The sequence below is a fragment of the Simochromis diagramma genome, unplaced genomic scaffold (assembly GCF_900408965.1).
Source record: "Simochromis diagramma unplaced genomic scaffold, fSimDia1.1 OVJJ01000321.1, whole genome shotgun sequence".
Taxonomy (NCBI): Eukaryota; Metazoa; Chordata; class Actinopteri; order Cichliformes; family Cichlidae; genus Simochromis; species Simochromis diagramma.
In genome coordinates, this window is record NW_024386772.1 from 14897199 (window position 1) to 14919913 (window position 22715).

At 40.0% G+C, this 22715-nt stretch overlaps 1 protein-coding gene across 3 annotated transcripts; it reads left to right on the forward strand.

Moving 5' to 3' along the window:
• Positions 1-217: 217 nt before the first annotated feature.
• On the forward strand, positions 218-21695 carry LOC120746270 (TOM1-like protein 2). 3 transcript variants are annotated; one of them, XM_040051676.1, is made up of 16 exons: positions 218-329; positions 4677-4761; positions 8311-8389; positions 8827-8976; positions 9443-9577; positions 10434-10577; positions 10772-10888; positions 11804-11937; positions 12408-12450; positions 13319-13490; positions 13981-14095; positions 14625-14700; positions 15493-15567; positions 18340-18399; positions 18930-18966; positions 19094-21695. In XM_040051676.1, exons 1-16 carry the CDS (start codon positions 278-280, stop codon positions 19246-19248), a joined length of 1629 nt encoding a protein of 542 aa, XP_039907610.1. In that variant the 5' UTR covers positions 218-277; the 3' UTR covers positions 19249-21695. The 3 variants fall into 3 exon arrangements, with proteins under 3 accessions (XP_039907610.1, XP_039907619.1, XP_039907628.1); XM_040051685.1 differs by lacking the exon at positions 15493-15567; XM_040051694.1 differs by lacking the exons at positions 15493-15567; positions 18340-18399.
• Positions 21696-22715: the final 1020 nt, after the last annotated feature.

The following is a 22715-nucleotide window of genomic DNA, read 5'->3' on the forward strand; positions in this document are numbered from 1 at the left end:
TATTCCAAGGATTTAATCCTTGTCTGCATTGTTTTTATTAGCTGTTTAGAGTTATTATTCCCCTCTGTAATAAATAAAATGCATGCACGTAGAAAAGGTTTGTTGAACATAGCTTCAGTTACTAACTGTGACTGACATCGATTGTAGCTACACGTGTCCAAAAACCTCTGTACGTGTCCAACTTTTTGAACCAATAGAATTCCTTGGTAGGCGGGACTTGATAGTACTGCCTCTGGGCCGAAGCCTGTCATTCCCGGGCGGATCGTTTGTTGTCAAGATGGAGTTCTTACTTGGAAATCCGTACAGTACTCCCGTGGGCCAGTGTATAGGTACGTTAGACCTGAAATTATTTTTTAAAGGCTTGCTGCTTCCTTCCCCCAACGTACTTTGAATGTGGGCCATCATATATTGTTTACTACTGGGCTCAAAGGTGGAAATAGCGAGCTAACGGGTGTCATCGTAGCAAACGTCATCTGCCTGGAATGGGCTCTCAGCTAATGTTAGCCAGCTAACCCATAACTTAGTCCGGTGTAATCACAAGATATGCATTAAGTTGAATAGCCATGCATATGTGTAGACACTGATTGCAGCTTAAGAAGATCAAATCAGGTTAACGGAAATTGACGCTATTGTATTGACATGACTTAAAGTGTCTTCAAGAGAGACCCAGATAACTTCAATATTTCCTTAGTTTCTGAACAATAGTTGACCAAACTGTGCGGTCAGCCTGGAGGTTTTTTCCCTCCAGTCTCGATACGGTGTGGTGCTTTTTCTGCCCAGGGGGGGCATATACGTGAGCTGCAGCATCCCTTTGGTGTAGTTGCATCAATATTTGCATTTCCCTTTTTGTTTTTCAAAGCAAGCTGAGATTCATAATAGTTGGTACTAAGGCCTGACCATGCCTTTATAACTGACAATGAACCGGCTACTGATAACAGCTGTTATGTTTACTTGAAGAATGTGAAAGTAGGAGTGTACTGTAGGTGCCGTAGGTACATTGAACTTTACTTTTTTTCGCCGTTTTTGTGAAAAAGAGTTAATGCTTTGGCAAACTACTCCTGCAAAACAGATGTGTGCCAGACTTTTAATTTCTCCCACTGTTTGTTTGTGCTTGCCTTTGACCAAGTGCAACAGCTGCTGTTTTTTTGGTTAAGTGTCAGAATTACTCATGTTTTTACTTTCTGCAGAGCCATATAGTGCTTTAATCAAGCTCTCGACTGGGCAGAACCAGATGCATTTTTGTTTTTGCATGCAGCATGTCTTGGACCACCATCCCCCCTTCCATCACAGAATTGGCCTTGTCTCCTGCCAGATCTCTCCGGTTGAGCTGCTGCACTGTTTGGGGCTTGACACCCAGCTGTCATTTGCAGCAGTAGTGATCTGTACACCTCAGTGGAGGGGCAAAGTATCATCTTACCAGACACAAAGGGAATGTGAGAGTTCAAGCCTGACAGTGGAGATGTGTGGTAAATCTAATTGCTGTAAGAGCCTGATGCATTACCACAATTTGTGTCCATATTTAATAAAGACAACCAACCTTTGGCAGCTCTTACTATGACCGTGGCACATGTATGAGAGGAAATGAATCGAATAATATCAAGACAAACGCATGGGACAAATAGGATATATGTGAGAGTGGAGACAACGAAAGGCAGGAATTAAAGAAGAGTCTTAAAAGTTCACTTTGTAGCCAGAGAAGGACTTTGTGGCTTTGTTGCCAAGTGCATGGCACAGCTTGCCTCTGTTAAAGCCATGTGATCGACTGGTTTCACTTGTGTGGTGTCAGTTCTCGGGGCTGGGGTGGGTGCTTTGACACAACACCGTGAATTAATGCACTTAGCAGGCATTTAACTCCATTAGTAGGCTCATGTTCAGTGTCCTTACAGTGTGTGTCACACGAATAGATCGGAGTTTTAGGGGGGGCGTCCCTTCCTTCTATCCTCAGCTGCCCGTGCTTTGCCCTGCCACAACATGACAATCCACTTGAGGAGATTACATGGGTTATCCCAGAAGAAGTAGCTGGTTAAATCTTTCAAACTCATGCTCTGGATGCTGTAGACTCAGAAGGTGGACTCAGAGGTGTTTTTAAGTGTTATTCATGTTTGAATTCACTGCATGCCTTTTTATTTTTGTAGATAAGTGGGTTTGTTGAAGCTGCCCAGCCTGTGAAAAGTTGATTTGAGAGGGGAGTTAAAGCATGAATAATTCATGGTTTTGAGGCATGTCCAGTGGTTGCATGGCCCTGTGAGACCCCTGGCTCTGGCATGACATCCTGCTAAGGGCCTCTGAGCTTCCCGCAGAGGAACATCTCCTGTCTACACTCAGGACTCATCTAATGACGATCTATGCAGTCAGAACCTGTATCGTATTTTGCTTCAGTAGAAAATCTTTTTTCTTTTTTTTTAAAAATGTTGCTCTAAGTCTCTGTGTTTCTATAAAACGGCAGCTTCCACAGACAGGATGGATGGATTTGGAGGGCCGCTGAGGAAGAAGGAGATGGAGCGGGGAACAGTGATGAATGCAGAGCCAGTTCATCTTTGTCAGCTTTCACAGTCTGGCTTCCTTATTTCCTCCTTGTAGCCAAAATGCTATTAAATGAAAGGGTGGAGTGTGAAGGCGAGAGCCGGTCATTGGAACTTCTGTTTTTCTGCATGTTGTAATAGTTAAAACTGAGTACACAGCTGGATCACTCACTGTCAGTCAGTGTGGCTTTCCCTCTGAGATCTCGGCTTTCCACTTCCCAACTGACTTCTTGGCTCTTTTCAGTTAATTTACTGGCGTTGGAGGCTTTGGAGGAGCATGTTTTTGGCAAAATTTTATTGCATGTTTGGGTTTACCGTGACAGCTGGAAACTGCAGCGTTGTGAAAATGAAATAGAATGGTAGTCTGGTGATTACGGATCCAAGACTTCATCCAAACCTCTTCTTACAAAGATTACTCTTACGTTTGGCTATATTTATGGCGCTTTCTTGCACAGAGTGCTCACATCTCAAAAAGGGAACTTAATAGCTTTTTCATCTGTATTTATAATTGCAAAAACAAACAGTTAAAAGTAGTACTGAGTTAAATCTGGACACATTTTCCATTGGTCTATTTATTATTTCAGTAATCTATATTTCTACTGATATGAGCCATGAGCTCTGGGTAGTGAATGAAAGAATGAGATTGCAGCCTTGAGGTGACTGTAGTAATGATTTAGCATAGGGCTGTTCATATAACGATATATATGACGATATAAAAACGTCTATCATTTCATTTTCTATGTTTGTTTCGTGGTGTTGCGAAATAAACTGTTTACGGCAATATTTTTTCATCGTTTTGATGGTCACTGTAGTGGCTATATTAATTTCTTAAAGTTCTCTATTTCTCTTATATTTAATATAACCACACTACTGATGGACAAGCGCCTGTTTTTATGCGTTGTGGTTAGCAACAACGACGGTAAAACCATCGCGTGTCCGCTTGTTTATGTTCCACATAAACCTTTCACAATAAAGCTCAAGATCCTGTTGAGACTTTTCAAAATAAACCGAATCACGTGAAAGAGCAGATTATTTACGGCTGAGAAATAAAAAAGAGCCGCCAGGTGCTAAAAAATAGACCGTAGACTCAAACGTTAGAACAGGCTTTTCCCTGCAGCACCCTGTGTAATAAATACAAAGAAAACGGCAGCTGTTATAACTTATGTCTAAAAATGTATCGTTTCATGCATCGGTTAAAACACTCGACTCCAGGTACACGACGCGCAGCTGGAAACACTTCACGCAAGTCGAGCTGCCCGAGATTCACAGAATTTACAGAAAATGTTACATTTTTGTGATTTATATCGTTATCGGGATGATAGAATTCTTATATCGGGATATGAGATTTCATGGTCATATCGCACAGTCCTAATTTAGCCCTACATGAATGAAATTGAATTGAATGCACACAAGCGAGGTGGCTGTGGTTAGGTTAAGCAGCATGGTCATTCGGGAGGGGCTCAGGATATGGCCTACTTCCCCTCATTGCAAGAAGCCAGTTGAGGTGCTTTGGCAATCTGACTAGGATTGCCTCTGGTGAGGTCTTTCAAGCATGGGAGGAGGCTCCAATGCAGAACCAGGACATGTTGGAGATTATATCTCTCGGCTGGCTCGGAAACCCTCAGACGAACTGGAGGAGGTTTCCCTGTGGGAAGAATGTCTAGACTGCTGCCTTGTGACAGATCCAGATAAGCAATCGAAGATTGATGGATGGACAAGTCTGCGACCACATGCTGGCTTATTTACACAAGTGTGCTTGTGATGTTATGTAAATGAGGGTTGCTTTAATCAGTGTGCTTTAGCTTGATAACAACTGAGCCTGGCTAAAATGCAGCACCATGGTAACACATGAGACAGCTGGCATTGTGCAAACCATGGATTTTTCTATCAAAAGTAACATTTCGTTGGGTGCAGCCCCAGCACTGGTTAATGTCCACAACTTATTATTCTGCAATAGTCACATTTTGTGTCGTTGCACAACTGAATCTGAACTTATTGTATATACTGACGTGTCTCTTGTTATAAGTGGTAACTGATTTTAACTGACATCCTAACAATCATAATTTGTGTCACTCAAACCTTGCCTTTTGCATAGACCGTACACTGCAGTTAGCTTATTAACATAACAGTTGAACTCTTTGTGTTTTCCTCCAGAGAGAGCAACAGATGGAGGCCTACAGAATGAGGACTGGACCCTCAACATGGAGATCTGCGATATCATAAATGAAACCGATGAAGGGTAAGCTCCTTCATTATTATTATTAGGTTATAATTTGCTTTATCAAGTGGGATTAGCAAGGGTATTTAACCCAAAATGACTCAAGTTCCTGCTGTGGTTTGTAATGAAACATTCATTGTTTTATCACACAGTGGCTAACTGAGAGGCTCGAGCAAATAATACACTGCCCACTGTTCTTTGCTGACAGACACTCTACTACACATGGCCTTTTGTTTCTTTAGGTATGACTGACCAACTGTCTTATTGTCTGAATAAATGAATGAGTGAATGAATGAATAGATTCTCATGTCAGCCTCCCACACTGAAAAATACCAAGCCTGCACTTGGTGAACATGTCTCCCAAATTATATAGATTTGCAGCCATAAAACCAGACGATTGGCATTTATTTTATTGAGCTTATACAAATCTTTGTTTATTATTACTAACATGGAAAGCTTTATCTGGGCATGGAGAAATTCAGTTAGAGCAGGGGTCGGCAACCTGCGGCTCTTTAGTCCTTATACTGCGGCTCCGGGTGGTTTGGGAAAATAAATTAGAAATATTTAGATGAAGTGTATTTTATTTGTGTTTAGTTATTTTTTTAACTTGTAGTTCTAAATTGGAAGATTATTGTGATATTGAAATATAAAATAAAATAATTTTATTATTTTTCATCGTTCAAAATAAGCGTCACACTCGCGGAAGCCGGTGTACCCGCCGAAACGCCGTGCATTTATCGAGACTTTCAAACCCAGGTAGGCCAATTATTGATCTTCGGATCCACATTATGTCGGCAGCTGTTCTCCACCATGAACTATGTTAAAAACAAACACTGCTCACGCCTCACAGATGACAGCTTACAGTCCTGCGTAAAGATGAAAGTGACTTCGTACAGCCCCGATTTGCAGACGCTGTGCGCAGAGGTTCAGGAGCAGAAGTTCCATTGAAAACATACCACGGCAGACCCGCTGCTTTTCAGCATCTCTTTATTGACTACTTTTCACACACGGTTGCTGTACATACAGCCGGCTGTAGCTGTTCAGCTCACAGCCCGACAACACAACAGCAGAGAGAGCACAGACTTTAAGGCGGCGAGGCGTGATTGCGGGTGCCGCTCAGGTGCGTCCGACTCCCATGCAGTGGCGCTGCAGACCACGCCCCGCCACACACATTAACCAGGTAAAATACATATTTAGGCAGAATTTTGCAAATATCTATTTTTCATTTTTTAGCAGCATAGTGCTTTTTTCCCAATTATTTTTTAAAAGTCGGGTCAACGCTCCAAAAGCCCAAAGGCGATATAAGGGTGGCGGCTCACAACAGTTTTTGTTGCTACATGTGTGATTTTAGTTAAGCTGAGTGTCTTTCCTTTTTTTAAAATATTTTTTTAAGAGTTCAAAATGTGTTAATTACATAAATAAAATAAAATTTTCTCTGTAGCACTTCATGGATTTCATAAGCAACACACTTTAGTTGCTCTGTGGATTCTTTTAAAAAGAAGTTAAAAACTTTGCTGACCCCTGAGTTAGACCTTTGGCCACAAATAAGTAAATCTGAATGACTGTTTTAATCAGAATGCACTAATAATATTGTTATTAATTGGGTTCTACTTTGCATAATATAGTGATTATAACTGCCATGCAGAAAAGCCCATAATATCAGAATTAATTACCACAAAACACTGGCTCGTAGTTAATGTACAAGGTGTGATCAGAAAGTTCCAGGATTCCTCAAAAAAGCTGAAACCATACTTACTAACCGCATTGACATTTTTTTGACAAGCTTCCCCTCATGGTTGTCTCTCATTCAGCTAAAGAGAACTCATTTTCCTTTTCAAGAAACTGGTTTGTTATAATTTGAGGTTTACTACTTCTGCTTTACACTTTTATTTGCTGTGTTCATAAAGGGACACATGGTTAACTCGGTAGCGTACAATTGTCGGGTAGCATTTAAATGAAGTTCAAATGGTACTAAGGAAGGCACTAAGAAAACATATCCCCCACACCATTACACACATTACGGTTGATACAAAGGAGGATGGATCCACTCTTTCATGTTGTTTATGCCAAATTCTGACCCTACCATCTGAATGTCATAGCAGAAATTGAGGCTCATCAGACCAGGCGGTGTTTTTTCCAGTCCTTTGTTGTCCCAATTTTGCTGAGCCCGTGTGAATTGTAGCCTCAATTTCCTGTTCTTAGCCAACAGGAGTGGCACCTGGTGTACTCTTCTGCTGCAGAAGCCGATCTGCTTTGAGGTTCGACACGTGTGTTCAGAAATGCTGTTTTACGTACCTTAGTTGTAACGAGGCATTTTCACCCAGAAGACTGAAACTGACTGGATATTTTCTCTGTATTCACTAAAGATGGCTATGTGGGAAAATCGCAGTAGTAATACTCAGATCAGCCTGTCTGTCACCAACAACATTGCCACGTTCAGTGTCGCGTAAATCACCTTTCTTCCCCATTTAGTGGTTAAAAAAAATAATTCAAGGAGGGCATAGAAAATGGTGATGACAGTACTTTTATGAAACAGTTGAAAAGACCATTTTGAAGGGTTTATTGGCCTAATATAAATAGAAAACCTTTTTTGTACTTTTTTTTTTTTTTTTTTTTTTTTTTTTTAACAGAACAGTTTGATCATGTCTTATCTCAGGAAAAAGTCTGACACTTCCATTTTCTGTTAAATAGCAAAATGTATTTTTTGTGTACTCTTTTTTTGCTTCCCCTTTTACTTTATTTTTTACATTCTTCATGCCTACACACACTCATTGTCTTGACATGCGACACAGGCGCTCTCTGGGTCACGCTTGCAAAACAGAAGGCATGAGAGAGGGAGTTCAGCTTCACAGAACTTATTGTCTTCAAGATGTTCAGCTAGATAGATCGAGTCTCCTTAATTCCAGACTTTGAAATGCAGCACAAACATTTGTGTGACGTTTTAACACATGCTAATGTGTGCATTTAATTATGAAAGTTTGACAGCAGATGGTAAGGACTAAATCAAGATATAGCGAAAATACATGTACAGGAAACAACAGGGAACTGTGGAGAGAATCAGAAATGCAGGGTAGATTATATTCAATAAACTCAGTCATGTGCAGAGGGCTGTCTGGGACCATATATATATATATATATATATATATATATATATATATATATATATATATATATATAAGACAATATGCTTCCCTCCATTTCTCTCTGTTTCAGCTCCTTCACTCTGTAAATGTACTGTAGCTCAGTAGGTAGTCCATAAAAGCGTACCGTCTCATCTGCAATGAAGATGGACAATGTTAGGCCGACAGCCAATCTGAACTCTTCATGCATGGGCAGCTTTTGATCTTGCTGTGGGACGGACTTACAGTATAGTCACACAGAGAGAAAAGAGTGAGACAGATGGTGTGACAGTACTTCTCTGTTTTAGTCAAATAGATATGCTGACGGACTTGAATCGCATATGTTATTGTGGCACACAGGAGAGTTTATTCCATCAAAGTCGGTGACGTTACGCTCACTATAAGCAGAGGGAACTTTGTGCAGCTGTAACTTTCTGCTGTTCCTGTCTAGGCCAAAAGATGCCATGCGGGCACTGAAGAAGAGACTGAGCGGCAACAAGAACTACAGAGAAGTTATGCTCGCACTAACCGTAAGTTCATACTTCTTCTTGGAACTATATTGCAAAACTAGGAATAAAGTTGCTGAATATATGAGCAAGGCACTGGTAGACAAAAATGACTCACTGGGCCATGCCCATGGTGTTGATGCTTTTCAGTGTGTAGGTTTTTAATGTCACATTAAAGGGAAAACACTACTGATCTTGTGCTCCTGGTCATTTTATTTTGCTCTGTCATCCTCTGCCTTCCACTGCATAGCCTGTGTTTTTCTGCCTCTTCTTTCCATTTGTTTACAGTGGCTATGCCCTTTGAGCTGTCTTTATGTCCTCCCACATCTTTGATAGCTCTGCTAGTTGGAAGGCCCTGTGTGCAGCAAATTACTGACTAAGTCTGCCTTTTCTCTGCTGCTCCCCCCCACACACACAAATTTTTTTTAAGCATCTTTGTTTAATCCTCTCTCTTCCTGTAGGTATTGGAGACATGTGTGAAGAACTGTGGTCACAGGTTTCATGTCCAGGTGGCCAACAGAGATTTTATTGATGGTGTTTTGGTAAAGATCATCTCCCCCAAAGCCAACCCCCCAACGATCGTACAAGACAAAGTGCTGTCTCTTATACAGGTATTGGAGCGCTCTCTGTATTTGCTGTTTTTAAATGATAAAATTCTTTTGCTACATATTTTCTTTTTCTTTTTGCTTTTACCAACACACTCCATTGCAGAATTTTAAATCAGGTGGGCACAACATGCGCCACTTCACATGTGTTGCACAACAGCTTCAGCCTTTTGTGATTTTATCTGGTTACCTGAGGTTACCTCAGCCAACAGATGGTGTTCTCCATTTCTCTTTTTGCGCTCCCTTAAATATTAATAGGAACGTTTTGAAGGAGATCCTGTGGATAGCCTTCTTGTAGAGATATTTGACTAATTAAAAAAAAAAGAAATTCCCTAAGCATTGGAGCAAAATAATGTCCGTGCTAGTAATGTTACGTGCTTTCATTCAGTTGTTGTTGTTTTTTTAATTTTAGTTGGTTTTATTAATACCAAGAATTGAGAGCATACTAAATAATTTGTCTGTGTTTTGACAGGCCTGGGCAGATGCCTTCAGGAGTAGTCCTGATCTAACTGGGGTGGTGCATATTTATGAGGAACTGAAAAGGAAAGGTGTTGAGTTCCCAATGGCAGACCTGGATGCACTGTCTCCGATTCACACACCACAGAGGGTAGGGAAGAAATACACAAATACATTCATTCACTTTTTTGGGTACACTTTTTTTTTAGTGCTGGGTTGTACCAATGTTTGCCTTCAGAGCTGCTTTAATTCTTCATAGCATAAATCCAACAAGGTGCTGGAAACGTTCCTCAGAAATTTTTGTTCATGTGAACATCACAGCATCACACAGTTGCTGCAAATTTGTCAGCTGCACATCCACGATGGGAATCTCCTGTTTCATGTTGTTTATCCCAAATGCTGACCCTACCATCTGAATGTTCCAACAGAAGGGGCAACATTTTTCCAATCTTATGTTGTCTAATTTTGGTGAGCTCATTCAAACTGTAGCATCACTGCTCTTCTGTTATTTTAGACCATCAATTTCATGTTTAAATGTACTCTGTGTTCAGAGATGCTTATGGTTATCTGAGTTAGTGTTGCCTTCCTGTCAGATCAAAGCAGTGTGATCCTTGTCCTCTGACCCCTAACATCTGCGAGGCGTCTATTTTTATCCAGAGAACTGACGCTTGCTGGATATTTTTGTCTTTCAGACCATTCTCTGTAAATGCTGGACTTAGTAGATAAGCTGTTTCTGAAATATTCAGACCATCTTGTCTGGTACCAACAACAAGTGTCAAATTCAAGGTCAATTAAATCACTTTTCTTCCCCATTCTGATGCTCGGTTTGAACTTTAGCAGGTCGAGCATCCCTTCTTGGATTTAATGTCTGAGTTGAGTTCCTGCCACTGACCGATCTGTTATTTGTGTTAATAAGCCATTGAACAGGTGCACCTAATAAACTGGCCTAGAGTTTTGCTTTTTGAGTTTTTTTGTTTTATTTATTTATGTATTTATTTTTATCATAGGGGACACCAGAGGTAGATCCAGCCATGGTCAAGTACCTTGCCCCAACCTCACCTGATCCCACGACTCCTAAACCTGCCTCACCCGTTCCCCCTGCCACACAGGCCCCTGAAATTCCCAACCCCATCACAGCAACTCCTGAACAGGTGAGGGACACCAACCTTTGTTCAGCTAAATTAATTCACACAGCATTTTTTTAAATAATTTTTGAATAAAAAAAGCTTTTTTCAGTGTTTAGTGAGTTTAAAACTTAAGTACAGTTTCAACTTACGCTGCTGTGCCGCTGATACCAAATTAGTCCAAATGTTTTTCATTGACCTTTGATCTTGTGTGCTTTCAGATTGCCCGGCTGCGTAGTGAGCTGGACGTAGTGCGAGGAAACGTCAAAGTCATGTCGGAGATGCTAACTGAGATGGTCCCAGGTCAGGAAGAGGCTTCTGATCTAGAACTGCTTCAGGTTAGATTAATACACTATGAATTTCATTATAATGCATTCAGTAGTTGCCTGTGTTGTGTACAACTTCATTCTAAATAAAAAGAACAAAAATCCAAACAAAATAAAACCCAACTTGGCATAAATTTAATTCAATTCTTAATGCATATCAGAAGACATTTGCCATTCTGAAGCACAAGTCTTTAAAGATCACAGATTTTTCTGTCACATTCTTTCTTATCAGAAGATTTATTATAGGCTCCTGTGAATTCTTTTCTTTATATACACCCCCATGCATGATGTGCATTCAGAAAGCCAAATTCTTTCCAACACTGCTTTTAACTGTCAAGTGTTGTAATTTTGTGCAGCCACCAGGGGGTGTTATGGGTTAAGTTTTCATGCTAACCTGCCAAGGGCCATTTTTCTATGGTAAAATTCCTTAAACTGGCAATTAAGCAGGTCAAATCGCAACATTTTCTCATGCAAGCTCATGCAGATTTTAATCTTTGAAGGCCAGAAACCCCTCAGGTATTTGCATCGGCTCCAAGTATCTGGCCCCGGGCTAAAGAGCCTGTGCCAGTGTAATTGTTATGTAGTACCTGACTCTCTTTGCTATTTATTTCAGGTAATGTAGAGAAAACTGTAACAGAATTTAGTTTAACAAATATTTTTGACTTGCTTAAAACTAAAAGCCTTTTGTATTATATTTATAGAAAGCTCTCCACCCATTCGTGAGTCATAAATAAGCAGCATAACAGTTTATGTACTGGCAAATGGAGTGGTTTATAGAGGGTTTTTTGAGTCATCAGTAGACAGACAAACACACGCTTGACTGTCTGAGTATGTGTCAGCTTGTCCGTTTCTTTACAGCTCACGTTTTCTCAAATTGATTTATAACTTAATGTATTGATCAATCTGTTCATGTGACACTCTGTCAAGGAGCTGAACAGAACATGCCGAGCTATGCAGCACAGAGTGGTCGAGCTGATTTCGCGCGTCTCTAATGAGGAAGTGACTGAGGAGCTCCTACACGCAAATGATGACCTCAACAACATTTTCCTCCGATACGAGAGGTGAATTCAATCAAACTGCATTCGTGTCACAAAAAGAAATACTTGTTTGTGTATTTTGGTTACTACCTCGATCACTAGTGCTTGTTAGTTTTTGCTTTTCTGGTTTGGCAAGATCTCGAGCACAATTTAAAAGATGACTCTCTAGATATCATTAGACCTAAGCTTATCAGGTTTTCTTGAAAAAGAAAAACCTGCATGACACAGATCGCCATATAACAGGTCAAACGGACTCACTGTAGTTCATAAGGTTACATAAGTGGGTCAGATCAGTTAAGATAACTGAATCATTATGAATCGAGATTTGCGATTGTCCAAATATTGCACGGTAAAGCATTGTTTATGTGCTCTGTGAGCTCTTAATGCTAAAACTTTTCTTTCATCGTGTTTGTGTTAAAAGAGCGTTTAAGCTCAGAGAGCATGTGGCAAAGTGTTAATTGTTTTGTTTTTGTTTTTTTTCATGTTGCTCACAGGTATGAGAGGTACAGGTCAGGTAGAGCTGCACAGAACAATGGGGTGAGTACCATCAACAAAGACTAGAAACAAAGAACAGAGGCCTACTGGCTGAAATTGCATGTTTTCTTTTTGCACGTATCATTATTCTATTCTTTTTTCACATTTCACTACATATACCTTTGCCTAACATTATGGATGCTGTGAGAGATGATTCAAACATTATCTGAACTAATAATCCCCCTCAACTGTTTACCATAGCAGCATTCATTTGTAATGCAAGTGGAATGCATTTTAGTGCTTTGTAAAACTGAACGAGCTGAGCGCTGCCAAACTTCCATTAAAAAGTGCACATTTGCCAGTTTGAGACATTTGCCAATGGACTGGGCCATCTCTCACTACATCCCACATAGCTGTTTGTGTTTGCAGCTTGTTGATCTTTCTGTGTGCTCTGTCTGTTTGTGTTGTGGCTAGCTGATGGAGGCAAGTATAACACCACGACCACATTCAGTCCAAGCCAGTGTGCTGGGATGAACTGAGTGATGACTGTCAAAACGTCTGTTATATGAATCTCGTGTTTAGAGCCTTGTGATGTGTGAACACTGGTTCTACTGTTTGAAACTAGATGTTTTATTCCCTTCCCTCCACCTTTCATGGTGTTCCTTCTCACACATCTGTAATCTCTTGAAGCTGTTTATTCGGCTCCATTATTGCTCCTTTGCATAGCTGCCAATCCATGACTGCTGGTTTAGAGTGTTGTCTGAAATTGTGTAGCATTTCTGCAGCTAGAAGCATTTCTTCTGATTTAAAAAAAAAAAAAAGGGGAAAAAGCAATAATTTAATCTTTTACTTGGTGTCACAAATGCTGCATAGATGCATTGTTTTATATTTGTAGTTAACGAGTATATTTCACTTGCTCTCCTCTTTTCAGATGTTAACTGAAGCCACAGAGGATAATCTGATAGACCTGGGCCCAGGATCCCCAGCTGTGGTAACACCCAGGATCACATCCAGCCCTCCACCTAGCTCCACTGTTGGAGCCATGGCTTCTCCTGCCCGCAACCCCTCTGCAGCATCCCTATCCAGTGCTCTAGCTGGACTTGGTAAGGATAAAACATAATGAAATCTGTTTTTTAGGATAATAAAAGGTGCACAAGAAGCACCTTTTTATTGTTGTAAAATTAAAAATTTCCTAATAATCTATTCGAGATCCATACAGACAAAGTAAAAGCATGTTTTTAGAAATTGTTGGAGCTTCCTGTCCTCTCGAATCCCTGCAGACCTTTGCTGGTTCTTACATGACAAAAGTTAAATTTGTAGCTAATTGTTTTTAACTAATTGCAGTAAAATTCACTGAAGTGTTGTGGTTCAACCTTAGAGGGATTACCTCTTATATTTTGTGCAGTAATATATGGTAATTACACATTGCCAAACTGGAGTGTTGTAAGTCTGGTCTATAATTAGGACGTCTTAAACTTTGCTGCATTAATTTTAAATTCATTTCTCTGTGCCACTTCTTTCATCCTCTTTCATTTTACTTTAATCCTTGCTCTTCTCCATGTTCTGCTGTCTCCTGCCACCCTCTTGATCCAGATGTAGGCTCAGAAAGCACGAGCGGCACCCCGTCGTCTCAATCGGCCCAGAACCCGGACGACTTTGACATGTTCGCACAGACCAGGGGGAGCTCTCTGGCTGAACAGCGCAAAAAGTAGGTCTACATTTAATTTAGCTCCCTTAATGTAATTTATTTTGACAAATAGCTATTTGTAATGTGCTCACTACATTTCTGAAATGCTTGATATCCGGTTATATTTCCTGGAGTGCCTTTTGAATTCCTATCGGGACAGGCTGGATGTTAATCTGGTATTTTCTCCCTGCGGCTAGTTTATTGTGTTACTTTTGGCTACTCAGTGTGAATAAATAAGTATGTTTGCCCATTTTTTTCCACTACCTGAATGTTACTGTGTTTTTTGTTTATGCAAGTTGTGAACAAAGGGGTCCACTGGGGTGTGTTTTGGCTCAAGGGTCTATGCCATGAATCAACAAAATCCCTAGTTTGGACAGAACTGAAGACTTTTGTTGCACTTTATTCTTCTCTTTCTTAAGAAGAAATGTCTTGCTTGTCTTCTCTTTGGACAGAGATGATATTAAAAAAAGCTGTCAGACATCATCTTTGCTCCTAATTTTTTTTATATACAGCTTAATTCTTCTTAATCTGTTTCTGGTTTTGTACACAGTGTAAAATATGAAGACCCTCAGGCTCTGGGTGGCCTGGCCTCTGCTTTGGGTGTTAGACAACAGAATACAGGAGGGGTGAGTACAAATAAGCATGGCTGACGAGCTTTTTTAGCTCTCTGCATGTGATGGCTTGTAACACTGAATACTTTACAGTGACATTTGTCCTGATGCAGTGCTTCTTGAACTTTGACCAAACAGAGGCTTGAGGTTTTCTCATTTTTGAATACTTCAAATATAGTGCTGTTGTCTATAGTGTCTATGCCAGTCATAAGCATATAAATGAGTTTTATATACAGAAGATGGGAGCAAAGTCTAACTGGGAGTTTTTATACTGTATCTGAACCACTGGTACTTTTTAGCCATTAGTGTCAGCACTTCTCCCAGTTATTAAAAAAACATGCATTTAGGTTTCTCGTTCTTCAAAGCAGATGTCTTTCTTCTTCCTTTAATCTGCTCATCTCTAAAGTCAGTGCTCACAGAAACTCTAAATCACTGACTAGCATGAAGATTTTTAGTCATTCTCTCTGAGCACACATTGCAGTATATTTGCTTGGCTATCTCTAGGTACACATACACAAAAAGGTGGCACCATTCTTTAGTTGCCTTAGGTGATTTATTCCTTGTTTAGAACGTATACTTCACTGAGTTTTAAATCTCTTCTTTTTTCCTTCTTTATTTTCCTCATTTTCATCTTTATGCAGTGATCCTTTGCCATTTTCTTATGTTGGCCTCATTTATTCCCTCCTCTCTCAGTCGTCTTTTGCACATTTGACTTCTTCTCTGTCTCTCTCTCTGCACTTTGTGCTATGCTGTGGTGGTGGGGCCTTTTCTTCTTTTGTGTAAGGTGTTATTCTGTTGTTGATTCAGCTGAGGGTTAAAGGGGATGATAACCCAGCAGATCAGGAGCTGCCCATAGACAGCTGGCTTATTACCCAAGGAATGGTGAGGACTCTATCCACAGTGTGTCCTCCTACCCCTCCCTCATGTCCACCTCATGTCAGCCTCCTCCAGCATTGTCCATCATCCTCATGAGCTGCGCTTCATTTTCAGCCTCATCTCACCTTTTTCCCAAATCCTCCCAACAGTCCTACTTCCAAGTGGCTTTTCCTTCTAAGAACATCCATGTCCATGCCTAGTTTAGATATTGTACTGTAGTCTTGGGCAATATGTCATTACAGATATTTAAACTAGGGCTTATTTTGGAATCTGCTTCTTCTGAGTTACACTTACAGTCATGATAAAAAGAAAACACACCCTCTTTCAGCTGGAAGTTTTTACATAACAGGCCATAAAAAAACAACTAGCAAGTCTTAAAATGAGGTAAATACAGCCTCAAGTACAAAACATGGCATATTACACTGTGTCACTTTCCAGGAAATTCACCTCTTGGTCAGACTGTGCAATGCTCAGGGAAATTGCAAAAAACTCACGAGCTACAGGCCTCAGTTAGCATGTTAAATCCATTAGAAAAAGACTGAACAAGTGTGGCTTATAGTATAAAGTGTCTTCTTTCTAAAAAGAACATGCAGCAGCGTGTTTGTAAAACTGCATTTGAATAAACCACAAGACTTCTGCAACAGTGTCCTTTGGACTGATGACACCAAGGTGGAGATATTTGGCTATAATTCAAAGTGCCGAACAGCATATCAACAAAAACGCCTCAAATAAAGTGTCAAGCACAGTGGTGGAGTGGTGAGGATTTGGGCTTGTTTTGCAGCCACAGGATATAAACACCTTGCAGTCAATTTTCTAGAGTCAAATATGAGGACAACAACTAAAAGCTTGGCCCAAATTGTGTCATGCAACTGCACAGTGATCCTAAACACAGCAGCAGTTCTACAACAAAATGACTGAAAAAGAATGGCGTGGGCACCCAAGTTTGTGAATTCGGTAACTCAAGAACAAGGTGACGTAGAATTTTCAAACTGATTTTCAGCGACTTTGACCTCAAAGTCAGAGTAAGCTTTCTGAAGACAATAACTTGAGAACAAGGCAATGTAGGATTTTGAAATTGATAGCATCTCCACCAGGAGGCTGAGGGAGGAGTAGCACTGGCGGTTGTTAAATTTAAATTGAAATCAAATTTAATCATTTTAGAACACGCTAAGAATCAGATGATTTTTTTTGTTTGTTTTTTATTATAACTTTGTATGTAAAACCGTAAAATTGACAAAGGGGTACTTTCTTCTTACCCTGACTGTAGCTCCCAAATTGGTTGGCATATTAATACAGAATTTTTTTTATCCATACTGCCCACCTCTATTGTACTCTGTTGACCCAAGCGTTAAAGACTATACTCATTACTGGTGCTCACATTAACCCCTCCATGGATGTTAAAATGAGGCTGATGGGTCGCTAGGAACTTTGACCAAGCTCCATCATCATTTAACGGTCACTTACTAAAAAAGCGGAGGAGTAGAGATGCTCCTGCTACACAGCAAAATCCAATCAGCGAATCCAAGTACTCATGAAATATCAGCCAAGCATAAGAGAATTATTAAAAGTGATTGTGGTTTGCTGTGTAGTGGTGAGTATTTTGTCAGTTGTCCTCTAATGGTCTGTGGATCTTAGATATTATACAGTTCACTATAACCTCACATTCTAACACATAAACCAACTAACAGATGAAACAGTAGATGTAGAAGATGATGATATGTTGATGTTATAAACATTCAGCACAATGTTATACACTTTGAAGTTATATCAGTGTTATTGTTGTGAGTCATAATGAGGACAGACTTCTTTTTGTGCTCTTTTTCTATTTTTTCCTCCCCTTGTTCACACAGCTGCATGCATTTTTCCACTGCCACTCTGCCTTGGCCAATCTTTTGATATCCATAACCTGTGATCTCACAAGGAAACCCCACCAGTGTTTTTCTAGTGTCTGTAAAGGCCTTAGGAAATGGGTTTTGTTCTCTCTAGTTAACTTTGAAACTGGGCGATGGTCTTTAACTTTGTCAAAATAGATGAAATTAATGTTGGAGACTTTAATTTTTAAAGGGTTCAAGTAACTTTTAAAAAATTTACCAGTTATTCCTCAGAGGAGGTTTCTTGAGTCACGGTTAAAGTTCACTTTCGCCTCCTCCTGTAATGCCTCAAACTCCTTAATCACTCTGATTATTTGGTGCTCACACAACCTTGAACACAAATGGACACCATCCAGTCTGACATGGCTTCCATCACCAGTGTCACTACATGCCATGCAGCGATGCTCATGCTCTGTGCGCCCTGTGTTTTTGAGTGTGTGTGCGTGGGTGGGTGGGTGTGCAGGGTTGCCGTGCCTCTCGACAGTCCCTGTGCTTTCAGCCTTTCCCAACCAATCAATCTCTTAATCACATTCAAGCGATTTGCTAATTAACTAATGATGCGGAATAATTAGCACGGCTGTGTGTGACATTAGTCGGCAGCTGTTAAGCCATGTCAGCAGTACAGAGTTAATGAGAACAATACACAGGCCGGGAAGTCCTCTTCTTATACAGAGGAGTGCTCGGCAGCAGGTCGTTGCACATGATAAAACAATAATGGCACAGAATCAAGAGAGGTTGAGTGTGTCTTTCAAGCATTTTTTTTATTATTATTATTGTTTTTCTTTTTATCTTTTCTCCTGAGCCTCTGGTGATTCTTGTTTTTGTGTGTGTGCGTGTGTTACGTCGTTTTTGTTGTCGTGTGGCTTTGTTGCTACCCCTCGTTGTTGTCCATGGCTTTGCTCCATAGATCCCAGTATCGCAGTCCTCTGTCATGGATGACATAGAGGAGTGGCTCTGTACTGACGTGGTGAGATTTTAATTTTTCTTTTTTTTTTTTAACCTTGATTAACATTTTTGTTTTTCTACCCTCTCTTTCTCCCTCTTTTCCACCCTTAAAGCACTTTTCATCCAACCATTTCTTATAACTGCATACATTTGACCTTTGTTTTCTTTTTCCTTAAAATCTTTACCGTAATCATTCACCTTAATCATTTCCAGCAATCACTTACATAACTGTTTGCCATGAGGTGAGACATATGTGGAAACAGTGCTAATGATAATTAACCTAAAGCAGCTGCAATGGTCTTCTTTAACTTGTGCATGTGGTGGTTGTGGCGGGGCTCTAGAAGGTTTCTCGCTGTGGAAAATGTGGGGAAGATGCATGACAGATGGATCCTTCATGAGCCACTCGGTTTGGAGTTTGTGGGAACTTTACAGGCAGCTGACTTGTGCCGCTTGTGTTGTCGATTTTACACTCACATTAATTAACTCCGTTCTTGATAGTTTTCTATAGAAATTTGTGTCTTATGTCATGTTTTTTCTTCTTCTTCTTAATAGAAAGGTGATGCTGCTGAAGAAGGGGTAACTAGTGAAGGTATAGTCAGTTGATTCACACCTATGGGTGTGTTCTGTTAGCTCAAATGTGTGTGGGAATGATTGAGAGTCTTAACACTGTGACCCTCAGCTTCCATGTTTCTGACAAATCAATTTGTTTCTTTCAGAATTTGATAAGTTCCTGGAGGAGCGAGCTAAGGCTGCAGACACTCTGCCATCTCCCCCAGGACCTAACCCTGCTAACCTCTCCCACCCCGCCCGTGCCCCGAGTGGCTCCCATAAGAAGACTGAACGGACGGAAGATGCCCTCTTTGCCTTGTAGACTGTTCTCAGAGGACCTCGGTTTCTCTCCAGGGCATCTAAAGGTCTTGGCCCAAAATGACCCCACCCGCCACCCTCCAAAACAATCCTCCTAGTCCCATTTCATTGCTGACTGGCATTGGTGTAGCAACTGATCTCCACCTCCTTGTTGTTATCTTGCCAGAGTGTCGCTCTAACCATCAGAGGTCCAACAAGTTTACTGCACATTACTGCGTTATGTTTTACTGTATATGGATGTATTAATCTGTCAGTGTGGGATGTACTGCTCGCAGCCCCGCATCTCATTCCATAACACGCCACCAAAGGAGGACAACTTCACTTAACTGACATGTGGTTTAAAAATGTGACACCTGACCGTGAGATTACTGGGAAATTTCTCTGAAGGTCTACTCACAGAGTCAGTATGGAAGCATTTTATTAGGAGTATATTGTGTTATTTTACTACATTTCGGCTAAATGCTTATTTATGCATTAATTGTTTTATTTTTTTGTGTTATATACTGATCGATCAGTGCATTTGTTAAGAGTTGTGGATTTCTAGTTATGCTTAAAAACTGAGATATTCGTGGCAAGGCAGCGCCTCTTATTACCCAGTTTGCTTAAGGCACTGTAATGAACAGTTTCATGTTAGCAGGCTAATTTTGCAAACTAAGATTATAATATTAGCTAATCTCTTTAAAATGTGTATGCCAGCATTCCTCTAACCAAAGGGAATTAAGAATAATAAAAATCAAAAAATGTACTAGTTAGGATTCACTCTTATCTCGTATCTATTTCAGATAGCTAAGGGGAAGGAAGATGCTAAGGGGAAGGAAGATGCTCATTGAAAAGCTACAAGAAGTTAATGTAGAAAAAAGTGCCGCAAACTGCAAACACTTTAAGCCATTCCAAAGAATATTGATGCTTTAATGACAAACTAGTTCATTTTACCAATCGAAAAATAGTGACATTCACACGCTCAAAATAAGTTGCTGGATTGTCAAAATTTTCCTCCCCCCGCCGCGTTAATGTCTGTGCACTTTGAAGCAAAAAAAGAAAAATCTGTATTTTGTCCTTTTGTGTTTACAAGATGCTTACTATTTTTCTAGGGGATGGGAAATGATCTTAAGAATGAGTTCATTTTGCACATAACTTTTCTAACTATGTAATTAGTGCGCTTGTTTGCCTAACAAGTGGATAGATGGACCATTGGACTGTTGGAAATTACATAAAGATGCAACACAGAAATAAAGATTTAAATGATAATGTCAGCTTAGCACTGGCATCATAATCATCTACAAGACAAGTGTGCTGTGGTAACAGATGCATTCACACAGGCAAATCTTCACATATTCCATAGTATTTAATCAATATACCTCAAAATACAGAAACGGTGGTTTCTGTAAAAAAATCTATTGGGTCATAATAATATCAGGATCACTGAAAGTATTATTTTGTTTTCCCCTTCTGTATTTTTATAATTCATGGTTAAAAAAAACAACAAAGGGGAAACGAACAACTGATGTTTTTGAGGCCGAGGTTGAACCGTGCGGGAAGCTAGCACGATTTTGCTTTCTTTGATTTCATGCAGTCAAACACATTACACTTTATTTCCTGTGCATTTTCAACCTGCTATGATTCATCTGCTCTCATTGGAGCTGCTGCCAAGCATTTCTATGACCGACTGATTTCAGCAGAGTTGCTCTGCCGAGAAAGGTTTTGTCTTTGATCCGAGGCAAAATAGAAAACCCTGTCTTATTTGCAGCTCTTTTTCCAGTTCATTTTAACACTGCTCTGCACTTCAAAAAGATTTTCTTTTTCTCCTTTCAGTCCATTTAAGACCAAAAGCCTTGTTAATCAGAGGCAGCCCATTTGCACCTCAGTTGTAAAGCTTCTTGCTAACATAGATGCAAAGGTGACATTAAAAATGTATTTGTGTAATCAATGTATTTTAGATTAAAAAAAATAATAATGATAATGAGCTTTAATTTTCTTTCATGCTGTATGGTTACACTTGGTTTTGAGGGTTTATTATCATTGCCAGATAACAGATATAAAAACATCTACCATGCAAGTTGAACAAGGACGGTTACTAAAACTGTAACAGGAGATTCTTTAAAGGGAACTTTGACAGTTTTCTGTGTTTGTGTGTTCTGTAACTTTGCATCTGTAACAGAGTGTATTGTGTTAACTTGCTCTTATGAAGCTTAAGTCCTGGTTGCAACATGTATTCCTCTAAATTCTGGCTATCTTTAAAGTGGTAACTGAATGTCTTTAATACCCGCGAAGCGGGATATTTAAGCTTGTGTTTTGTGGACATGGAATTGAGGCTTGTTTTCTATCGGTGGGTGCTCCATGTCTCTCTGGCTGTGCCGTCTGCTGCCATTACTAATGGTCAGATTTGTATTTGACCTAATGCACGTATGTAACTGCCCAATAAAACACTAGCAGTGTGTGACCTCTACCTCATAACTGTTTGTGGTTATTTTACACTTAGGGGATCTGTGACTAGTCTCTCTTTTCTCATGTACATGCTGATGCAACCCAGACTCAATCTTGTACTGTACTGGTCATTCATTGTGAAATGAGCCTTTCACCCTCTCACATGTGGTTGTTTATGGGCATTTGCACAACATAGATCCTTAAAATAATCATTTTTTCCTTCCTTTACCTGAGGACCAAGACTAGCCAACTTTACAAACTCCGGCAAACAAACGGACAAGACTTATTGTTACATACTTGACCACAAACCATGCTGGACTTTATATAATCTTACCAAACTTTACTGACAACTTAGCAGTGCTACTCTAAGTCACTGACCTATTTTCCTACAATACCGTTGTGGGGTTCTGCTTTTGTGTTACTATAACAGTGAGTTAAACATAGACATTGTGAAAGATTGTGTTTCAAATGAAGTCTTAGGGATACAACAAACGAACAAAAACACCCGCATTGCCTGTTTGTACGTTACTAATTATTATAGGAGAGGGAGAAAAAATGTAATGTAAACCACCATTACGAAGAGTTGCAGGAACTGTTTTTGTTAAAATACATGTGCTCATTTTTTTTCCCTTCTGGCTACATGTAGTTGTGCAGTTTATTTCCCTCCTGCTGTTCCTGCTTCCATCATTCCAGGAGCGAAACACATGATGTAATCGCTATACCCAAAGATGCAACGTCAGATCACCCCACTCTGATTCTGAGCTTCTCATTGGACGGTTTTACTGGTTCTACAGGAGGAGTCGCTAATTCGAGTCAAACAAGCTTGGCTGTCGCTAAGCGCACGCCCCACACGATTATAATTGGCTATTGGTGGCAAGCCCACAATAAACATGTCCATGCTGTATACAAAGAGAAAAAAATATATTTATTTATAATCAATATTATAAAAGATATTCAGAACTGTATTAAGCTGCTCTGGAATCATAACTTAACTCGTTTATGCTGTAGTTAGTTTTTTTTTACATACCCATCAAATGTAACCATATA

What these genes read in the sequence shown, in the direction of transcription:
- LOC120746270 (XM_040051676.1), top strand. Translation starts at nt 278, where the DNA reads ATGGAGTTCTTACTTGGAAATCCGTACAGTACTCCCGTGGGCCAGTGT. An exon ending in AAGTGCTGTCTCTTATACAG is followed by an intron (nt 8,977 to 9,442) that starts GTATTGGAGCGC and finishes GTGTTTTGACAG; the next exon opens with GCCTGGGCAGATGCCTTCAG. An exon ending in CAGTGCTCTAGCTGGACTTG is followed by an intron (nt 13,491 to 13,980) that starts GTAAGGATAAAA and finishes CTCTTGATCCAG; the next exon opens with ATGTAGGCTCAGAAAGCACG.